The sequence below is a fragment of the Gnatocerus cornutus genome, chromosome 2 (assembly GCF_029298725.1).
Source record: "Gnatocerus cornutus isolate USDA-ARS CGAHR chromosome 2, icGnaCorn1.1, whole genome shotgun sequence".
Lineage (NCBI taxonomy): Eukaryota > Metazoa > Arthropoda > Insecta > Coleoptera > Tenebrionidae > Gnatocerus > Gnatocerus cornutus.
The window spans coordinates 17,303,408-17,324,395 of record NC_142234.1 but is presented as its reverse complement, the minus strand read 5'-3'; the positions used below and the strand labels follow the sequence as shown (position 1 = coordinate 17,324,395).

Sequence of the window (20,988 nt, the reverse complement as noted above, 5' to 3'; positions counted from 1 at the left end):
ATCAAACATTATTTGAAATGTAAATGTCAGTTGATTAACAGATTATTAACTACTTCTATTTAATTACTGTTCAATCACCGCTCTGTTGTTTTTACAGAAAAGCCAAGCAATTTGTCCCACACCTATTGGATACACATTGTTCTGGATATTGATTTTTTATGAGTATTCGAGATCAAATCAAGTTTTTCATTCCGGGACTAGATGCTACATAAGAGACTTAATATACTTCGAAAGGATGATGAAATTTCTAGAAGTCCACGGTATAATAATGAGTGGATTTGTATTGATTCTCAATTATTGCATTAACGTTCTATCTGAAATAATTTGCGCTTTAATGCTGTGGGCAAAAGTTTGAACAATTAAATCGCGTTATAGAACTTTGACAGAGTTTAATTACAATTTACCTCTCATAATATCCAAACATTCAAAGATCAAAAAGTTGACCGGAAATGTATTAATCCACGTTCAGTTTACGTATTCAGTCATCCAAACAAAAGCCTTACGGAAGGGAAAATAAATTCATACTATAAACTTTCAGGTGTGCATTTTATTATTAAACCCCTGTCATGAATATCTAAACTTTATGAATTACCAGAGTGCAAAATATTGCGAGTTCTCCCGTTACGGTACATTTATACAAATAATATTATATGATATTTATTGCTTTGAAAACTGCAATATCCCTTGTTGGTATTCTCATTATAATTGCCAGCAGGAAAGTTTTGCTTTAATGACAAAGCCATTGCACTGTCTGCATATTCAGCAGGTCCGACTTCTGCCCGGTTCAAGCATCTAATTTCCAGCTGAAATTTTTTTTTTATATTTATAAATTTTTAATCTGGTGCTTGCAAAGATTTTAAGGTGAAATGTTAAAAGTTTGACCCACAATCCTTAATATTCATAGATTTACGAATAACTGTTTTGGCCTCCGATAATCCTAATGTAGCGCGAATAAATTTCGCCTTTGAAAGGAAGCAACTGTTAAGAAATACTTGTAAATCTAGGGAATTAGACGTAGCCAGTGCCGTTTAAATGTAAATTGATTCCGCCGCGACCACTGTTGCTGGTTAACAGTAAAAATCTGTCAAAGACAAAACCCATTCCAATCAATCACCACCGCAGCAACACGTTACAGATATTACCGATAATTACAGAAAAGGAATTTAGAAAGTTGGAAGATAAAAAATGATCCTTTTTCATTCTACTTGCAAGTGACATTTAAACAGGTTTCAGACCGAAACGTATGAGTTCGTTTTTCCTAAATTCGAATTGACGCCGTAATTCGAGGTCAATTTACGAGCAGGTGTTCGTAATCGCACTATCCACCCTCGAGAACGCTTTCTGTTTGTTAGCGACACAAAGAAAATACACAAGAAGAGAGGGTTTCGCGCTAAATCGCACTTAACGTAATCACTTCGAGCACAGTTTTATTTTACTTACGACGGGAACTTTATTAAAAAGTAATTATTCAAGTGATGATTACAAAGTTCGTTAATTTGACACGTTGATGTACATTAAAGTAATTGGTTTGTGATAAAATTCGCATTTGCGTATTGATAAGGTGGCCACGGCCACCTGTTAGCAGTTTGCTACACGTTAGGATGATTCTTCAAATCAATCCATCGCGAGCCGCCAGTGAGAGTGGGTGCGAGTGAAATTCTATTTCTGTGGTAATTACTTTTCTCGTTAATAGCGACTGGTGGTTCAAGATGTGTTCTCAACAACCCCTTTTGACACCAAGAGAAGGTAACTAATTGAGCTTCTTTATTACTTCTTAACAAGAAAAAAGGCTCTGGCTCTAAGGAGGAAATCCTGATGGAATTAACTCTTTCATGGTCTCAAGTGCTAATGGGTGTTATTGCTCGAAGGACGTTAATTTTATTGAGATACCTACATAAACGCTGTTTGTGGAGTTTTCACCATAAACAAATGGAAATATACTGACATGGTTAATTACTTCATTCGGATTATCGATTGGTTAAATCAGACCGAAGTTCTATAGAAAGATTTTTTGCGCACCAGGACAATTTCAGTTGATTGTTACGAATCAAATTTACTGTTAACGTTGTAAAAAGGGGTTTGTTTACATAATAATGCTTCTCGGTGGATCGTTACAACGGTTTAAATGGATTTAAAGACAAACTATTGATATCCATCAAAACATTTTTTTTTTAATTTCCATGTTCATTCTCGAAATTGATAACTTAATTATGATTCGAATTTATTGTTATTTTGAATTCATTAAACATATTGTATGAACTGGTTTTTTATTCTATTTTAGCGATTCTATTAAAGTAATAGCTCAAGTCTGCTTAAGAATCTCTTAATTTTTTCAGATCCATTTTCCTCCTTTTTTAATATTATAGTGCCACATAAAAATAGACCAATATTTCTAACGGTAATTGCGACCACATGCTCTTCTTGTTTATAATCGCCGGCGTGCAGTTTTTCGCATAATAGATAAATTTAGAACTGGATAAGTGGAATACACTTAAATGCACATGCTCGTAATAAACAGAATGTCTTTGAGAGACTCTAGAAATTGACGAGCACTGGAAGCTAAACGCGAAATCAAACTTAATTTGAAGACATTATTAAAATGACTGTATTGTTTTAAACTCGTCTTGGATTTAATTAGGTTTGTAGAAATTTGTTAAAGAAATAATTTATTAATTTAGTTATTATAAAATATAAGACAAACTTAGTAGTCTTAAATTCTGATAATCGTCAATTCGCAGTACATTTATTAAACAAAAATAAACACTTTTAAAATTTATCGCTGCTTAAGCTAAGCATGCAATAAACAATTCTTCATTACTTTGTTGCACACAGAATGAATGAGTTAATAAAATTGTTATGGTCACTAAAAGTGCAATTATCACATGTTTACAATAGTTTTTCGTGTCTGTATGCACCAGATTTCCTATTAAACGAGTAGATATGTTTCACACTATTTCATTTTTCATGCACCTTTCCCTCGTAAAACTGTGGTACAGCAAATAGAGTCACTTATTCATAATATTACGGGTCATAAAATTCACTCAAGTGTGAAATGTCGTAAAGATCAAAAAGATTACGACAAAGTGTCATTCTCTCAAATTAGTAAGCCAATTTCCATTACGTCCGCGACCCATGTAACCGAGAAAGCCACGTTTTAAAGCAATCTCCGCCAGTTAAACTTGATTCTGCTCATGCAGGCCATAAGATATTTAACTTATTGTTGGCACGAAAAACGTAGTCAGAAAGAAAAATAACTTGAATTAGGTCTCTTATGAGAACAAGTATCAATTTTATAGCTAGCATTTCCATCAACTTTACGGCCGTGGACGTTATAAAAGTAATAGATTTCCTCATGTGCTGTTTAAATGTATGACATAAACCCTTACTGCATATTCCGGGTGACTACAAATCACGGGGTTAGGTACTGATATAATTCCGAATGACAAATTGTCGGTATGCTAAATTTATTGCAATGGTTAGTAGCTCCGTTAAGTAAAAAAGAATAAAAGATGCATTCTTATCGGGCCATCTGTTTTACGCCGTATGACCCAAATTCCCAAATTTATGATAGTGGCCTGGTCGAAGCGACATTTAATGCGAATAAATTCAACACGACTTGATATAAGTTGTATAAAACAAAGCGAAAACACATCAATTTGAAGATTCACATACGTTTATATTTACAGTTTTATGTTTATCTTCGAGCGAAATGTGGGAACATGTGCCTAAATGGCCTGGGTAGGATAAAAAAAAAACGAGGGGAAAAACGCCACAAAACTACAGTTTTGCCTAAAAAAATTTTTATGAAAAAACGATTTTTGTTTTTTGTTTAGTTTAGTTAATTCAAACAAAAATTTTAACTCCCAATTTTCTCCATTTCATCCGAAGTTTACACACGACAATCGAGTCCACTGGAAAATGTTTTGGACAATTTGCTGCAGCAAATATTTGGACCAGTAATGGACACGAATCCAAGAATTAAAATTCATCTCTTTTTTTTGCCTTCAGCGGTACCAAAAATACACATCTAAACCGCATTTGTTGATATTAAAACCCCAACTCATCACCTAATGCTTTGTTTAAAATACCATGGAGCCTAATCCCACATCTCTTTTCTTGTCAGTTTGTCACAATGGACTCGGGTCCGATGTCACAGACTCAAACCATTGAATAGCCCACATCGCAAATATTAATAATAATTAAGTCTAACTTTGGTGTACCAACTTAATTTCATCGTGTTCTCGCCCAGGATTATGCCCCGAAATTTTAAGATTAAAAATGTAAATATTAGACACTTCATTCCAGGCAAATGTCATTAAATTCGCACACTTTCCGCATTTGGACGAGCGGAAATTCGTTTTCGCTGGTGCGAGATTGCGTTTTGAGCGCTTTTTCACCTGATTTTTAGTGACAAGTTACATATTTATACTAATATCTCCACACGTCTATGAGATAATAACTGTAATCAATAACTGATGAATGATAGTCCGTACCTATCAGAGAACAGACTTTTTAATAAAACGGTTTATAATGAAATGAAAAAATGGTAATTTCAGATACGTGTCGAGTATTTGAGATTGTGGATTGTTAGTGAGAGATGATAAAGCTGTCTGTAAACACACGTTTAATTTATGTTTTCTTTTTATCAAAACTCTTAAGTTCGTACATCCGCATTGTAGCGTTAAATAACAAAAATTTTATTACAAACTCTACGTGTATTATTTTATGATAATGGCGGATCCAACTGTAATTTGCTGAGGTTTATTTTAGAGGATTAAAATGGCTTCAATCCACGTGAGAGCTTCAAGATTCTTCGACTTAATTTTGCAAATTCTGTTACTTTTCTTGGTGCACAAATCGCATACTGCAATGAAGTGCTGTGAAATTACTTTTATCGAAATTCATATTTCACGTCAAACCGTTTTTGCTTCATTATATGCAAATTACAAAGTTCATCGTAAAACTGTAACCACACGATATGAATGCCGGAGATTATACAGTTGAAAAAGTCTCATTTAAATGACAATGGGATATTATTTAGGTATGCCTTTCATAATCGCGTTTCATATTTAAAACGGAAAATTATCCCATTTTCATGATAAAATCTAACTGCAGCCAAATTATTTCCCCATTACTTTTGTTTGCTCAACGTTGCATTTTATCTGAAAACCTAACATTTTGTGTCTGAAACAAGATTTTTAAGTAGCGTGTTTTCACCCTGCATGTTTAAGATTACTAGCGTGTTTAAACAGAGTGTACGTTAAACCAAAAAACCACTTGTAATTCTAGCACATGGTCACGAAACCTGTGATCATAAATGTAAATCCTTTTATTCATACCTGACCATATCTGATTCGCCAAGTGGTTCAGACATAAAAATCACTTAATTTATTGCAATTGTAGAAATGTAGGCGTTGATATAAAATTATGATCAAGCGATTTGTTTGACCAGTTATTAAATTATTTCTCTGGTGCGTGATTGGTGAAAGTCCATTACTTTTGTGATTGTTTACGAATAAATGGTTCAACAGGTAGGTAAACGAAGCTTTCGCCGAAATTACTGTACGCTTTCAGAAACAAATGGACTGAGATGTTTGTCGAATTATTTTGATTACAGTAATTTTTATCGTGGGGGAAAGAAATAATTGAAGAGCGTTTTATGTCTTCCTCCGCCCACGGATTTTTTATTTTTATTTTTGTTTCGGTTGGCTTACATAACACTCTAAATATTTACATCGTTCCAACTCTCAGTTTTTTGTATTCTAAATCGCCAGTTCAGTTCGACTTGCAATCAGCTTAATTAAAATAGCAAGTAAAGTTTGTTACTACGGATTCCATTTCCGCGCTTGGATCTGCAATTTTCTAAGGATTCGCAATCAGCAAATTACTTGTAAAGAATCGTTTTGTCACCAGTGGCAATATGGATATCGGTTAAACTTTTTTTTACATTTTTTTTAATGTCCCTCTGCAGCAGAGCCGATTTATATGGACAAAAGTGGGTCTTCATTTGAGATTCAGCGTGCGGTGAAACGTTAATGGAGCGAACAAGTCAGCCTAACAAAATCGTTAAGTTAATGAAGACTTGTCTCTTATGCTGAATTACCCTTGACGTGTTCCCACAATCCTATTTTTCAGGATCATTTTTTAACGAACATTCTAACTCCAGGAACCTAATAAATTGTTCTGACTTATCAATATTCTCTCCGGACTAACCCTTTTATAAACTCTCGCTGGTTAATATTAAAGCTAAAATTTCTTCTTAACGCTATGAATGAATTAGCATCTTAATAAAATTTTCAAGACACATTACCCATAATAAATTTTCTGAATGCATTGGCGGTTAAAAATATTGAAAATATTCATTGCCGAAGTGCGAATTTAATGAACATCACATATTTCTGCATGCTGCATGGCTGCTTTTCGTTAAGTTTAAAAAATCTGAACGGGTCTACATTGCAATCTACATTGAAAGCGATCCATTGAATATAAATGTCTGCTGAAATATCTAAATAATCATAAAAATACGAAAACAAAAAAGGATACCAATCCAAGTCAATCAAATAATTCAATGATGGCCATCATTTGGAGGAGCTCGAGAAGCTGTGGGATAAAGCGAATCCCATATTAAGAAAGAAAATCAGAATTTGCCAAAGAATCTATTATATTTGAATATTTTGTAAAACTGGTTGCATATTTTGTAAATATGATAGGTATTTCCCGCGTTATTCATGATCCTTACTGAAGCAAAACATATCAAAGCCCTCCTTGCGGTCCAAACATGCAGACCGACCTCATAAGCACACGTTTTAGAACCAGCGAAGCGCACTTGCATCATACACCACGAAATAAGATCAGCTTTATGTTGAAATTTATGCAGTAGAAATCCGTGCATGCTGCAGTCTTGGTCCAAACAATGTACAAAATGACAAGCTTGTTATTCGAAAACCAATAAACAAAATTTACGACTTTAGTAAAGACTGACAAATTATTTACGACTTGCTACATAAATCGAATTTACCTACCAAGTGAAGGCTTATTCATACCCGCACCTGTAGCGATGCCAGCCCTGTAATAAGAATTTCATTCTTATTTATGGAGCTTTTATTTAAATTACCCGAAAACAGGGGAGTTGATTTCTTCGTCAATACGCGTCGAAGACAAACCAACGGACAGTTGTTTTGAGACCTATGAAAAACAACCCAGTGCGCTTTTCCAATGTTAATTAAATTAGTGCCTGTGAGCCCTCAAATCAAATATTTGAGAAACTCTGTTCTATTGCCTCTTGAATCCTCGATAAACTGGGAATGTCAGGCAGGAAAACTCTTCGCATGTATTAAATTCAGGACACGTGCTAGGTCTAGACCAACCGGTAAATGAGCTTAGACAAATATTTTTTTAGAAAGAGGATTTTGCAAACTCCCTGAGTAACAAAAAGTTTTATTGGAGTGAGTGCGTGATTTTATGGCACATCAAATGTCGGAACAACCACCATTCCAGTAAGTGAATCTTGAGAATTCCATCTAATGCAATTTATCCCAAGTAAGAAGATGACTTGTTATTGCGTTTTATTGTGTAATGAAATTTGAATATAGGAAATGTTTATGACAACAGTTCTTTGTTTTATTGAAGTAATAATTTGTAATAATAACTGTCATTGTCGTTCAAAACGGATCAAATTTACGTCATAACTGGTTATGAACAAACTTCCTTTATTCCGCCAAACTGTACAGCTTCACTGCAGTAATTATCGCAATCTAGTTCATCTAATTCTAATGAAATTGCAGTAAAGACGAATTCGACTCGCACAACCTGCGGAAACAGATAAAGTCGTGCATCCCTACGTCTTCACATCTGAAGATTAATGAAGTCGAAGCGTTTCGCTTACTTGTTTATTGTGTTTGGCAAAAATTCATTGCATGTCAAGTTTCTGAACGCTGTTTTGGGGAAACCGACAGGTTCTACGGCACTTTCGAAACAGCGTTTTCATAAATTTTCTCGCATATTCGATATTAGAAACTTTATGACAGAGAGTTAACAACTTAAAGCCAGAAATCTCGTAGACCTCTATTGTTTGTAGCGGGTTTTAGACGCAGTGTTATTAAAACCAGTCTAGAAATTTTGCACAATGGTTTAGACCCAGTCTTTTGTTTGTTGTGGACAGGTATTCAAAGTGCGTTCATTTATTCGTTCAGTTAAACGAGAACAGTAAAGAGAGTACTGAAGCTCCCTTGTGTTTACACTTGTTTTTAATATTTAGATATGTAAACTTGTTGCGCTTATCCAGTCCTACAACGTCTATAATTCTTTGTATTTTTACTGAGGTGACACGCAGTGTGTTTATTGGTTTTATTGATTGGTTTTTCAGAGTGGAACATTGTTGATATCCGCACACAAATAATTAAACAAGTCACAAAAGGTTTCAATATTTTTTATTAGAAAACTTAATTTTTAGTAAGCACGTTAACAAATGAACATTTCTATAACATCTTGTCCTGAATAGCGTAATAAAAAACTAAAAATAATATATGTTTGAGAAAATTTCATCGAAAAATTGCAAAACATTTTTGTGCATAAATGAGTTTTAGCGTAAAATTGCCAATATAACACAGAATTGATAGAAAATCATGTTCCATTTTGCCAATGGATTCATAAAGAAGATTTATACCAGTTTTCTACTTGGCGTTTGGTATTACGACCTGCTTTTATCGTAAAATTTACAGCTTCAGAAAAGATTCATGTATTTTAGCAAAATATCTTATTTATCCATTTTTGCTGAGCATGTAGCAGAAGCTAATTACGTTATCGGAATCATTAGAAATGGTCGAAGAATTCGCTCAGAACATCCTTTAATAAAAGTATTTTTAATTTTTGTTCTCTACTTTTTATTATTTCTGGCTTTATTTAGTAGCAGTCAGCCAAATTTCTTTAATATACCTTTCTAAGTCTTCCTACCTAATATATGACATAAAATAAATTTATTCCTAAAACGACCATAAAACATGCTTAACCAATATAATCTACGACATAAAAGTTTTATGTTTGATGCACTTTTATGTTTGATAATTCCGCAAATCAAAAAAGTTAGACCGGTTTCATTTTAGCTTCTATTGCCATTTGCTTACATATTTCAAATAGAGTCTGTGTCATTTATTTGTTTCGTTTCCTTTGATCTTTATATACCATAGTCTTTTTATCTCAGTCCAGAACCTTTATACGACCTCTTGTACATACCGCATGCACTCTTTGCTGATGACAGTTGTGACTGCACAAAAGATTCTTAACATCTCTGTCGTCTCCTTCTGGTCGGTGATACATAAACCTGCTTTTTTACCACTTTGCATGTTCTCGTTGGGCGTCTTTCACTGACGTTTGAAAAGAAGAAAAAATGTCGCTGCCAAAAGTAATATCTTTCGAATAACGTTCTATCCATTAGAATATCGGCAACGGGCTATAAATAAATAATTCCGTCTTCTACCTACATCAAAAATCGAGTATTTGTGCTCTTATCACTAACAAAATAAGCATTATAAAAAGTCTTTTGTAATTTGTTTCAGCGGCTAGAGAACTAAATTTATTTAAACCAAATTTGCATCCGTTTGTGTAAATTACAGGGTCCAAATTAATACACTTTGCATTTTAAACGAAGACAATAATTTAGAAGATAGTTCATGACTAATAGTACGCCCGGTCAGAACAGATTAGTTCAACAAATGCTTCAAATATTTAAATCTACATATAACAGACGGGGCTTGTATTTTAATGAGAAAATATTATCTGATTATGTAAATGTGGTTGCTTCTGCCAACAAAGTAAAGTCGCGTTTTATGGTCATCTATTTAGTTAGGTGACTACGAAACAAGGCGAAGCATTTATAGTTTAAATGTAAATTGCCCTTCAGGACCGAACCCTTCTAACATATTGTTCGTACTTTTAGTGTCCCGGTTAACAGGGTCCACATCTGCAGTTCCTGCCTTTTTAAATTGTGTTGGAATTTACCTTATTTATTCACGTCTTTTTACTGTAGCGAGTGTTATATCAATACATAATTCAAAATAAATTAGTTTGATTATCTGTAATACAATATTGCCCCAAGAATTTGCACGGTGTTTGTTTAGCTGGTATTTATGTGGCGTTTGGGAGTTTTGGATGCCTATTTATCGGCTGATAATTCGAAATATGCGGTGATTTTCTCCAAACAAAACGCGTATATCATTTTGAAAACTAATAAACATTCTATTTTAAATTGTTTTCTGGAACAATACTTTTACTTTGATTTACATCATAAATTAAATTTTCGAATTCGGGACAAATAAGACGAACACAATGAGAAAAACGATGACCCAAATCGCTTTTTTTCTACCTGTCGTAGTTTCGGAAATAGAAAAAAAATTTTGGAACTTGAAATTTATTATTCGAAATTCAATCCTTTCTAATTTAGTTATTTGTTGGCGTACGAAAAAAATTCAGACAGTTTTGGATTCTACGTAAAATTCTGCCTAAAATGAGTACCCTATAACTTGAGTCTGCTCTAAAATTAAACGAGAAACCGATAAATGTAGATTTACATACCAGAAAAACGATGGCGAAAACAGCATCTTTCTATCTGTCGTGGTTTGTGATATGAAGCACCGAAAATTCAAGAAATAATATCTATCGAAATATGTAGTGCTGTCAATCAATCACCTCACGGTTTATCTGCAACGGTTTGTTATCAGTCTTCTGTGTTATGCGCATTGCACGAGATATTTCTTACCGATTGTATTACAAACGGAAATAAATTTTGGAATTTCACGATTTAGCGGTGGACCGACACCTTTAAAATGATATTATATTCTGCAACACAGTTATAAATTTCAAAACTAAAATAAAGCAATTTCAAGAACAGTGTTTAATCCAATTTTCTTAAAGTCTAGTTTCCATTAGTTGCTAATTTTACCGTGTCGCAGGGAAATGAAGGTTTAATAGGTTTATTTTTTAATTTATAGCATTCTAGTAGATAACTCTTAAAATTTTAATCTATATCCCAAACGTTTTCAATCAACACGAATTCATTTTTAATTTTGTATAAATAAATCGCCAATTAATTCGCGTCCCCGAAATGAACAACTGGAATTTAATTTTCAACCAAAACATCTAAAAGACCCTTAAAATTCACTCGCAAAGATGTACAATAAATTTCTTTTGAGTTTGTCACCCAACTTTTCAACCTTTCTAAGAAATATTTTTTGTTTATGCATGGCAGTTTTAATGCGAATTGTTAGGATTTTCCAGCGCCCGAAAAACTCAAGTAATTCAATTTATTTCCACTAAAACTTATACGAGTTGACCTTTTCAATCCAGATTCTGTAATTTTATTATCTGCTTTAATTTCAAACCAGTATGAAGGTATAAAACTCCAAATTGTTTCTTGTGGTGGATGTTGTGCCATATTTTTCAGTCCAGCTTAACTGACACAAATAAAAATCTGGAATGTGCAATTGAGATTTACGACTCAAGTGCCTGACAGATGACTCGCGGTCGCCGTGTTTATTCGAAAAGTTACAGTATACACTATTCACGTCATAAGAAAAGTCAACAAGATTTTGTTGACCCGAACTTGTTTTCTTTATAAACGATAAAATGTAGGAAAATGAAATTTTAAAATGCTATTATAGTACACCGTCGCAAACAGAGATGTGTTTGATTTGGGTCAACACGAATAATGTGTTCAGAAAATGATGCAGTCAGTAAATCCGGCAAAATGTGCATCGCTTGCAAGTTATGGTAAAGTTTGATACCGATCCTGTTTGTAAATATCGTACGTTAATTAACTGCGTCCAGAGACCTGAATGTCAATACAAAACGAGATATATCGAAATCTGTGGTTTACAACATTCTGTTGGGATATCTGATGTCTGGCGCTTGCAATGTAATGTAACAATTTCAAGTATTTATTCATGAAGGTAGATCCAGGTATGGAATGTAATGTGACAATCATCGTACACTATTTAGCAACGCGCTTTCCTCTTCTGGCTCCTAATTGTAGAAGTTTTGAAATTAATGAAGAATCCATCACTTTACTTCCAACTTTTGTTTCAGGTTTAACGAAGAGAGTAAAACCACTTCCGAGACAACAGAATTGAAGTTAGTTCGAACATCAACGATGCTAATTACCGCTGTAATCCATTTGATCTGGCTGAGTGGTAGTTGAAAATGTGACTTTTTACGTTTAATGAAATTATCTCTACCCACGAGGTGCATTTTCGTAATAAGTTTGATAAAACGAATCTCTATATTTAGCCCAAATTAAGAAAAATGTGATTGGATTTCGCCGCTAAAACTGATTATAAACCAGCCAAAATGACTGAAGACTACAACAAATCTTTCGTTCTGCCGAACATCTCGTTTACGACAAGCATTCCAGATAAAAATGAGTCGAACATCACCAACTTTCTTAACATCACCACTGAAATGCCCATAGCTTACGCCGTGCCGTTGTACGGTTACATAATGCCCTTCCTTCTGATTATCACGATAATCGCAAATACTTTGATCGTGGTTGTGCTGAGCAAGAGGCACATGAGGACTCCTACGAACGTCGTGCTTATGGCGATGGCTCTTTGTGATATGTTTACGGTCTTAATACCGGCTCCTTGGCTTATCTACATGTACACCTTTGGGAACCACTACAAACCCCTATGGCCTATAAGTCTTTGTTATGCTTGGTACGCCATGCATGAGGTAAGTGCAAACGCGAGTTATTTTTGTAATCACAATTTGCGTTAACACTTTCAACTTGGTGCTGATAATTTTATTATCGCACCACAGCCCGACGTTAGAGACTTTATGTAAATGGAGCAATTAGTTGTTCCCTCATTACCTTAAAAATGCTTTGTGAAGACTCGGGACAAAAGAAATTAGCGGTGCATAATTTGTTTGGGTTCCCCCACAAATACAAGATTTTTTTTACTTAAAAATTCCCTGAGTTTAAAGCCAATACAGACAGGTTTTAATGTCATTCCCATTAGATTCGGAAGTATTTTAAAGTTAGTGTCGTCTTCCAACTATAAATTTTCTCGCCTGAATCCACTCAAGAAGATGTATTAAAATAATAGTTCATAAAAGGAGCGCAGAAAAGCTCGTTTTTAGATTTTATAGTTGCATTGGTAAATATACTCCGTATGTCATAACAAACGAATTGTAAACCCGTCACAACATTGCACCTACCAACTTGTAAAATGGTGGAGGCGCCGGGACTAGAACTCTACTTCCACAAGCGAATTTAAAAATTAAGCTTGCTGAATTCGTGATAAAAGTAAATTGAACTGAACAGTTTATTTTAATGTCTGCACCAACTACAAAACGATCTTGATGCAAGAAAAATACGTTATGGCAACAACCGGAGATTTTAACATTAAAGATTTAAAAATGCTTTTAGTTAATCCGAAGAGAAATGGCAGACAGGTATGATATCCGGTCAAATATAAATTTTTGATGGCCCAAAAGTCGATTTTTGTCCGATCTCCTTTCGTCTAAAGATAAAGCGTTAAAAGTTTACACTGGGGTCGCAGTGCAGTTTTTCATTGTAATGTTCCAAAGTTGGGTTATAGCAGGAAATATCCGCCACAATTCACGAAAGCATTATTATACAACGAATTGGGACTTTTTAATTTAAATTAATTTTTGTGGAGTTCAACTGTCTAAACGTCTAAAGAATTAATAAAAATTTTAGTTTTGGAACTACCGATTCCAGATAGATACAAAAAACGAATATAATTCTCAAACTACAATTTGTTATGGGTAAAAAACGAGTTAGATGCAAAAGTTTGCGCATACGCATTTCCCATAAAATCCGCTATTTAGTAATTGGTTTGTGCCTGCAAAAACGTTTTAGTAAATTTACTGTGATTGTGAGAGATTATGCAAATTGCATCTGTTCATGAATATTCAAACGTGGAGTCCCAAAAAATTGTTTTTTGTGGTTATTCTACCGTGAAGACTTACTTTACAGTCACTAAGCTTTAACACGGGTGGTGAGCAAAACTGGAAAAACTAAATCGACATAATAAATGACTTCTCAGATCAACCGAAATTCTTTGCTCAGACGGCAGTCCTTTGAAGTGGTGTGAAACTGCGCCATTCACCTTATCAAAACATTGTTTTAGTTATCTAATTGTTTATAAATAGACACACAAGACAAACACCTACGAATACGTCGAGTTGTATTTCGGGAAAGTTTAACCAAAGCTTTGACCGGAAAGTGCCGCGATAAATTTCTTAGGAGCTATAATTAACTTTTTATCATGGAAACTTCTGTTGTTTATTGACAAGAAATCACGTTTCTCTGGAACATTTCTTTCATTGTTGTTTTAATGAGGTTACGAAAAATTCCTCATTTTCCTCAAATCACAAAAAGACACTTTCCTGCAACATCATTAATATTCACCGCTAATCTTGAGAACAAAAAAGAATCTTAATATTCAAATCATGTCTCAGAAAAATAATTTCCTCGCTTTCCTTCGGTGTTGTCCCATTTTTACCGCCACAATATGCCTGGGTGCTTCATGTATACGAATTCGAATTTGTGCAGACATCGCTACTGAGGATAGTATAAATTCACCTCAATAAATTTTAACATCTGGCAGAAAACCGAACATAAGTTCGAGTTCTTTCTATTGTTTTGAGCTCTAAAAAGATTATATTTTTAAAGGGAATAATTTTATTTAAATTTATAAGTTGTTTCGTTTTCTTTGGGGCTTTGCGCGAAAACAAAGGACTGAGTCGAAGTAATTTTATAATGAAGTCAATATCGGAAACAATTATGGAAGACAGTATAATGTCCTTATTTTGGAAAGATTGAGGATTACGTAAAACTTTACTTCAATTACAATTTTATTGGATTATTTGTCAGTTTTGCTATAAACTTTGAAGGTTGCTTACATCACTGTCTGAAAGTCTCCATAATTGGAAATACGCATCTATGGAAATTGAATTAAGACTTTTTATTGTCCGTGATAAAAGTTTACGATTCAATTATGTCGCATCCATAAAGTGCTCTGTTCCAGTTATTCAAAACAATTATTTTCAAGCAGCCACAACTACTTTGTTACTCTTTATTGGAATTGATTTTCTATCTCCTCAATACGCGGGCGAAGTATTTGTCCCATAGATTTCTGACGCAGTTTGATGAATGTTCCGCTCGACATTTCATTTCCACCTTGTATTAACGCGAAAAGTTATCAGTTTAATGAAACGTCATCATACGAAATATGTTTTTTCACTCTGCGACCTGTTGCTGAAGCCAACTCGTCTTTGACAAGCCATTTCTCAGATTTTATCAATTTTATGCTCGACTGATCTGTGATTTTAATTGTGTGTATCTTTTAGGTGATTCCCAACATGTTTCACACAGCCAGCATCTGGCTGACACTAGCGTTAGCTGTGCAGCGTTACATCTTCGTTTGTCACGCACCTCTCGCAAGAAAATTCTGCACGATGTCCAACGTTCACAAGTGTCTTATCTATATTCTAGTCGTGGCAGCTCTGCATCAGAGTTTTAGATTTTTCGACTTGGAGTATAGCACGGTGAGTAGTTTTACTAGGAGAGTTTTGATTAAATTTGTTCACCTACTTATTAAAGTCGATCTACTAAACACTAATTTGAGGTGAGGACTCTCCAATTAGTATTATTAATTAGGTATTTTGATTAACATTCCATCTCTAATCTCTAACAACGCAGTTAGGTCTAATTGGAATTCTAATGTCCGTGCGGTTGGGACTAGCCGAGAAGCCAATTTTCTTCTCTACTTTTGTTGTTTTCTCTTCCAATTTTTCAATGAGGGTTACATCACCAGCAATCCGAGATAATTAACGTTAAGGTCGGATAAAAACTCAATTTCAGTTTCAAGTTCAATAAAAAGCACCTGCAAACTGTGGTAAGAAATCAATAGAGACATCCTTTCTAATTGTCCATAAATATCTAAGAAGATGCCAGACCATTCATCAATAAAGGATCCCCATTTTTTGGCCCGTGTTTTTATGGCCAAATATCCGAGCAGACGACATTATTAGTTCTCAATTCTTAACATGGGATACGATGCTTTCATGAGTTCATCGCGAAAACGCGCGCAATGAACAAGAAACTCGAGATAGTGATTGTAAGAAGTGTTCAATCTTTTTAAATGTGAGCAAGTTTGAAGGGCAATCGTTCTGCTTATGACAGCTCATTATATCGGAAAAGTAAGGAAATGTGATAAAGTGGAATCTGATGTCTATCTAAAAGTTCAGGGTAGTCGGAATTGATTTCGCATTGTAATGCTCGATAATTATAAGTTAGATGATGCTTTGGAGATTGTTGTTATAACTCAATCATGTCTGTCAGCGGTGGATTTTTATTTCAAAGAAATGGAAATTTCGAGTTCTACGAATCCAGGCAGGCGAATGATTTCAAATTAGATGCTTAAAGATGAGATGGTGATATTAGGGTCTCTTTAAGGACGAAAAAAATTAATTGCACCGAGTTATTCAGCAAAAAGTTATCCTCGGGAAACAGTGAGGGTGCTTGAATCGAGATTTAAAGAATCTGCGGAAATTCAATGCAGTTCGGACAAAGACTTGATATTGGATTGTTACAATTTGGTCCTCAACTCTCAAACTTATTCAGCACAATTAAGTGGAACTTTTTAGGAGCCAAAATAAACCTGGAAAATGTATAAAATATTCTAATTTACGCACTAGCAGTAGTATTAAGGGTGCTCCAAATTATTATTATAAATTTTATGCTTGTGAAATATATTACTCTTGTAATTTATGATAACATTAAACTAGACATTCGAATAGTGGTATAAGGGTAAAACTTTTTACTCGTTTTATGTGGCTGAAAATGAGTTGAAACGCAAATACATGCTATTGAACTACAAAGGTAAAATATACATAAAAGGGAGAGGCCGAATATGTAATTTTATTTTTAGGACCCTCGGTTCGCTTTTGACATGTTTAAAAAATTTATTGTATTACAGAATCAAAGTTTGATGCGCATATTTTATGCCTTCCTGGTTGCAATAGTGTGTGCAATTATTGAATTAAATAAACAAAACAATTTATTCGATTTTCGTCCGAAATGAGAAGCAAACATGCGCTATTTGCCCTGTCGATAAATGCATGTATTTTGTGCACTAAATAGGCCAATTCGAACTACATAAACAATATTACCAATAGATAAATTAATTTTCCATTGATGTTTCCTGCAAAACTAGAATTAAAAATACACAGAAATGGGAGAAAGTTCCCGACTCCCATTTTAATTGGGCCGAAATGAAATCTGAAGCTCGTTTGGAACTTAGATGACGCTATAAATGGACGGAATTCATTTCCAAACACGAACTCGATTTTTTGTGAGAAGAGTTCAAATTTAACGCTTGCTGCGTCCTTACAATGTCTTGTAATAGCAGAACTCTAGTTCTGCTGATTATAAGCTCAAAGTTTCACGAGCCAGAACATCGAACATCGCTAATGGTAACACGGGAATGTGTTTCAAATTCGCGCAATTATGAGCCGTGTTCTCCAAGAAACTAACGAAACTAAAATAAAAAGTAATGAGGTAGTTTGTCATGTTTGAGTGAACTTACCCTGCACGTGTATAACAAAGCTTGAAAGTTTTGGAGCATGAAACTAAATAATGCTGTAAATTTCTCCAGCGATCGATTTTCTATCAAACGACTTGAAGCAAATTATCGAAGAGAAATAAATTTATGATGGAAAAAGGAAGACATCGTTTCTTTTCATAGTCGTGCTCTAAAATGTGATGAATTTACGATCCATTAAACTTGACCAAATGCATGAGAGTACTTCGGTGGCAAATTCGCGAATAAAACTTTTTTTCCGGGTAAAATAATTGTGTCAAGTGCAAGTTCCTTTCCGCTCGTAAAATCTCAGCTCCATTACTTTAAATGGGTTTCACCTTTTCGGAATTAAAAAACATCAATAGAAAGTAACAACAGTAAGACGAGAGGTCAAGAAACTGGCTGCATCACCTGTTGCATTCTGCGTGTTGCGAATTTCATCACAACTCAATTTACATTTTGTAATGGAAAACACGAAAATAAATGTGAAGTCCTTGGATTTGACTTGCATGCGAGCTTTGGGCGTGTTCGCTGATAACAAAGCATTAATCATGACAAAATATGTTTACGGAACATTTATTAGTCGCCTTCGTTTTTCAAGTAGCATAAAGCTCACTTCCACTCCAAATTTATATCCACCCCTGTTATCAGCTGTAACTATATAATCATCAGGCGCAATCTAAAGTGGGCATAAACTTTGCTAGACAGCGGCTTTAAATTCCAAATCTCGTTTTTATGTTTGTCTTAAGAATCCTGATATTGAAGTTTCTTTAATTAAAAGTTTTAAGGGAGTGTACCTTGGAAATAGTACAGTTACGATCAATACCACATTATACGATTTTTTCTTTTATTATTAGAATTAACTTAAGTAAAGTAAATATTCACGTAAAATTAAATCAAAATAAAAAGCCTTGCTCGAGTAATATTCAATTTATGTCAGCGTACGTTTACGTCAAACGCAAAAATAGCTTTGTGGATATTTTGAGTTAATCTCTGTTTAGAAAGTATTTAGTTTGACATTTTATTCTAACAGTAATCTTTTTGTAGATTGACGTGGAATGGAACAACCACACTACACACGTTTGCAACCGCGAGCGAGCATATTGGGTGAAGCACTACGTGGGAGAAAACTATTACTTTGTAACCTATTTCATGTTCAGGGTATTTTTTGTGCATTTAATCCCATGCGTCGCTCTCGTCATCTTGAATATCCTGTTATTCCGCGCTTTAAAGCAAGCGCAGCAAAGAAGAGACCAATTACTTTCGAAGAAAAATCAGAAGAACGAATGCAAGAGACTTAGAGACTCAAACTGCACTACGCTAATGCTTATAGTTGTAGTAACTGTGTTTTTAATTGTAGAAATTCCGCTAGTGGTGGTTACTATGTTGCACATTATATCGAGCACAATGTACGAGTTCTTAGACTATTACGTAGCAAATACGTTAATTTTGTTTACGAATTTTTTTATAATTTTAAGTTATCCCATTAATTTCGCTATTTATTGCGGAATGTCGCGACAATTTAGGGAAACTTTTAAGGAATTGTTTATTCGGGGTGCTGTTTCGACCAGGAACGGGTCGTCTCGGTACTCTCTGGTCAATGGACCAAGAACTTGTACCAATGAAACAGTTTTGTAATTTCTAACGCAAACTCAATGTCAAGAGAAATATTACGCTTAAAGAGACTCATACCATTTTGTTTTTTATTTATAAGAAGACTAAATACTTTGTAACAAATTCGTACTTGTATGTTGTAAAATGATATATTTGTTCAAAAGAATTGTAAAGAATTTATGTGTTAAATACAGTCTGAACTATAGTTATTAATCTCATTTGTACATAATTTAGTGTTGCGTGTGTCGACTCAATACTTCTAGGTTAAGTTTCCACCGTTTTTGTTTCTACTTATTTTATATTTATCTCGACTATTTGTCAATAACTTTCAACACAAGAGCCCTAACTTGAAAGTAGTTGACAATCTTTTCCATTATTTTTAACACTTCAATACATGTAATTGTAGTGTTGAAACTGTATGAAATAAATGTAGTGACTTTTTACAAGTTACTTCCGATTTTGTTTGACGAACTGAAAAATGTATCATGAATGTTAAATATAATCTTAGAATAAATGTGGAACATGTTGAATGTTTATATCCACAAGATGTTGCCTTCCCTAACGTATGTTAAATAAATGTACTTGTAAGTAGTAAAGGTTTATTTCGAAAACTGAAAAGAAATACACTGTTTGGGATTTTGGCTACGCAAAAAACAAGTATTGTTTCCGGTTATCAAATCACTTATTGATAGAGACAAGGAACTTCGTTCTCAATTATTTCTTACAAAAAACGGTTTTTTTCGTTTTGCGCATTTGTTTTATCAATTTACGTAACTATCTTATTGGTAGCTATTCTTTGTTCGTTGTCGATCATCTTTCGTCCGAGCATGTTGTTTGCTGTTTGTGTCATATTATTGCAATATTTTTGTGGCCGAAACGAAAATGCGAGTAGTGAACCAGCTTTAATTAATATTTACTAAAATCGGTTTTTCAATAAACGTGTTCCTTTTTAGAAATTATTATTTGTGTATCGAAGATTTCGGTAAACAGCGTCTCTTGTGCTTTGTGCAAACAAATCTACTGCCTGTGAGATAATCAAAGACATTATCTGTGAGGTAAGGCTATTATTCAGTTTGGTAAAATTTTCCAGTGAAAACCCCAAACACTCTGTATATCTGTAGAAATCAAAAGCAGTCCTTTTAGTAGGTGTCATTAAAAACGATAGTATTTTATTTAAGTTAATTCGTATTCATGCAAAAGTAAAAATACATTTTTCTGCGGGTTAAAATTGGTGGATGCGCCTAGGAAAGATTCCAGTTTCGACTTTCTTAATAGTAGACCTTATTGTTTATAAATATTTTTGCATTTCCGTGTTTTATGAGCCTCATTAAAGCATAGTTTCATGAGTTGGTACTCCTGTCAATTGCCTGAGAAATTTATGAAATTGATTATTAAAGTTATTTGTTGACAGTTGACATTTGAGACACATTCTACCAACCTAACTATTCTAGGAAAATATTAGCGAGATATCGATATCAGAAATTTGGCATAGTTTTAATAATGAATTTTTGCGAAAATTTGCAAATTTCGACTGTAGAAAAATCAAAGAACTTTTTCTCATGTAAAAAATTGCGAGAAAAACGATGGCGCAAACCGCATCTCAATATCTGAAATAGTTTCCGAGATATCGAGCACGAATTGTTTTGAACCTTCAAAAATTTGGCCCTCTGGCGACAACACAAAATTTCAAACGGCTATAACTCAGTTATTTGTTGACAAAAATTTAAAAATTCTTACGTTTTTGGATTCAGCGTGACATTCTGCGTAAAATGAG

At 34.1% G+C, this 20,988-nt stretch overlaps 1 protein-coding gene across 1 annotated transcript; it reads left to right on the top strand.

Moving 5' to 3' along the window:
- Window positions 1-1,494: 1,494 nt before the first annotated feature.
- Window positions 1,495-19,810, top strand: SPR (G protein-coupled sex peptide receptor). Its single transcript, XM_088030693.1, has 4 exons — window positions 1,495-1,746; window positions 12,079-12,720; window positions 15,367-15,564; window positions 18,648-19,810. Exons 2-4 carry the CDS (start codon window positions 12,340-12,342, stop codon window positions 19,236-19,238), a joined length of 1,170 nt encoding a protein of 389 aa, XP_087886819.1. The 5' UTR covers window positions 1,495-1,746; window positions 12,079-12,339; the 3' UTR covers window positions 19,239-19,810.
- Window positions 19,811-20,988: the final 1,178 nt, after the last annotated feature.

Bases quoted from the DNA above. Each gene is read 5' to 3' on its own strand.
- SPR (XM_088030693.1), top strand. From the start codon at position 12,340: ATGACTGAAGACTACAACAAATCTTTCGTTCTGCCGAACATCTCGTTT. The intron at 12,721-15,366 runs GTAAGTGCAAAC...TGTATCTTTTAG, and splicing joins CTTGGTACGCCATGCATGAG to GTGATTCCCAACATGTTTCA. The intron at 15,565-18,647 runs GTGAGTAGTTTT...ATCTTTTTGTAG, and splicing joins TCGACTTGGAGTATAGCACG to ATTGACGTGGAATGGAACAA.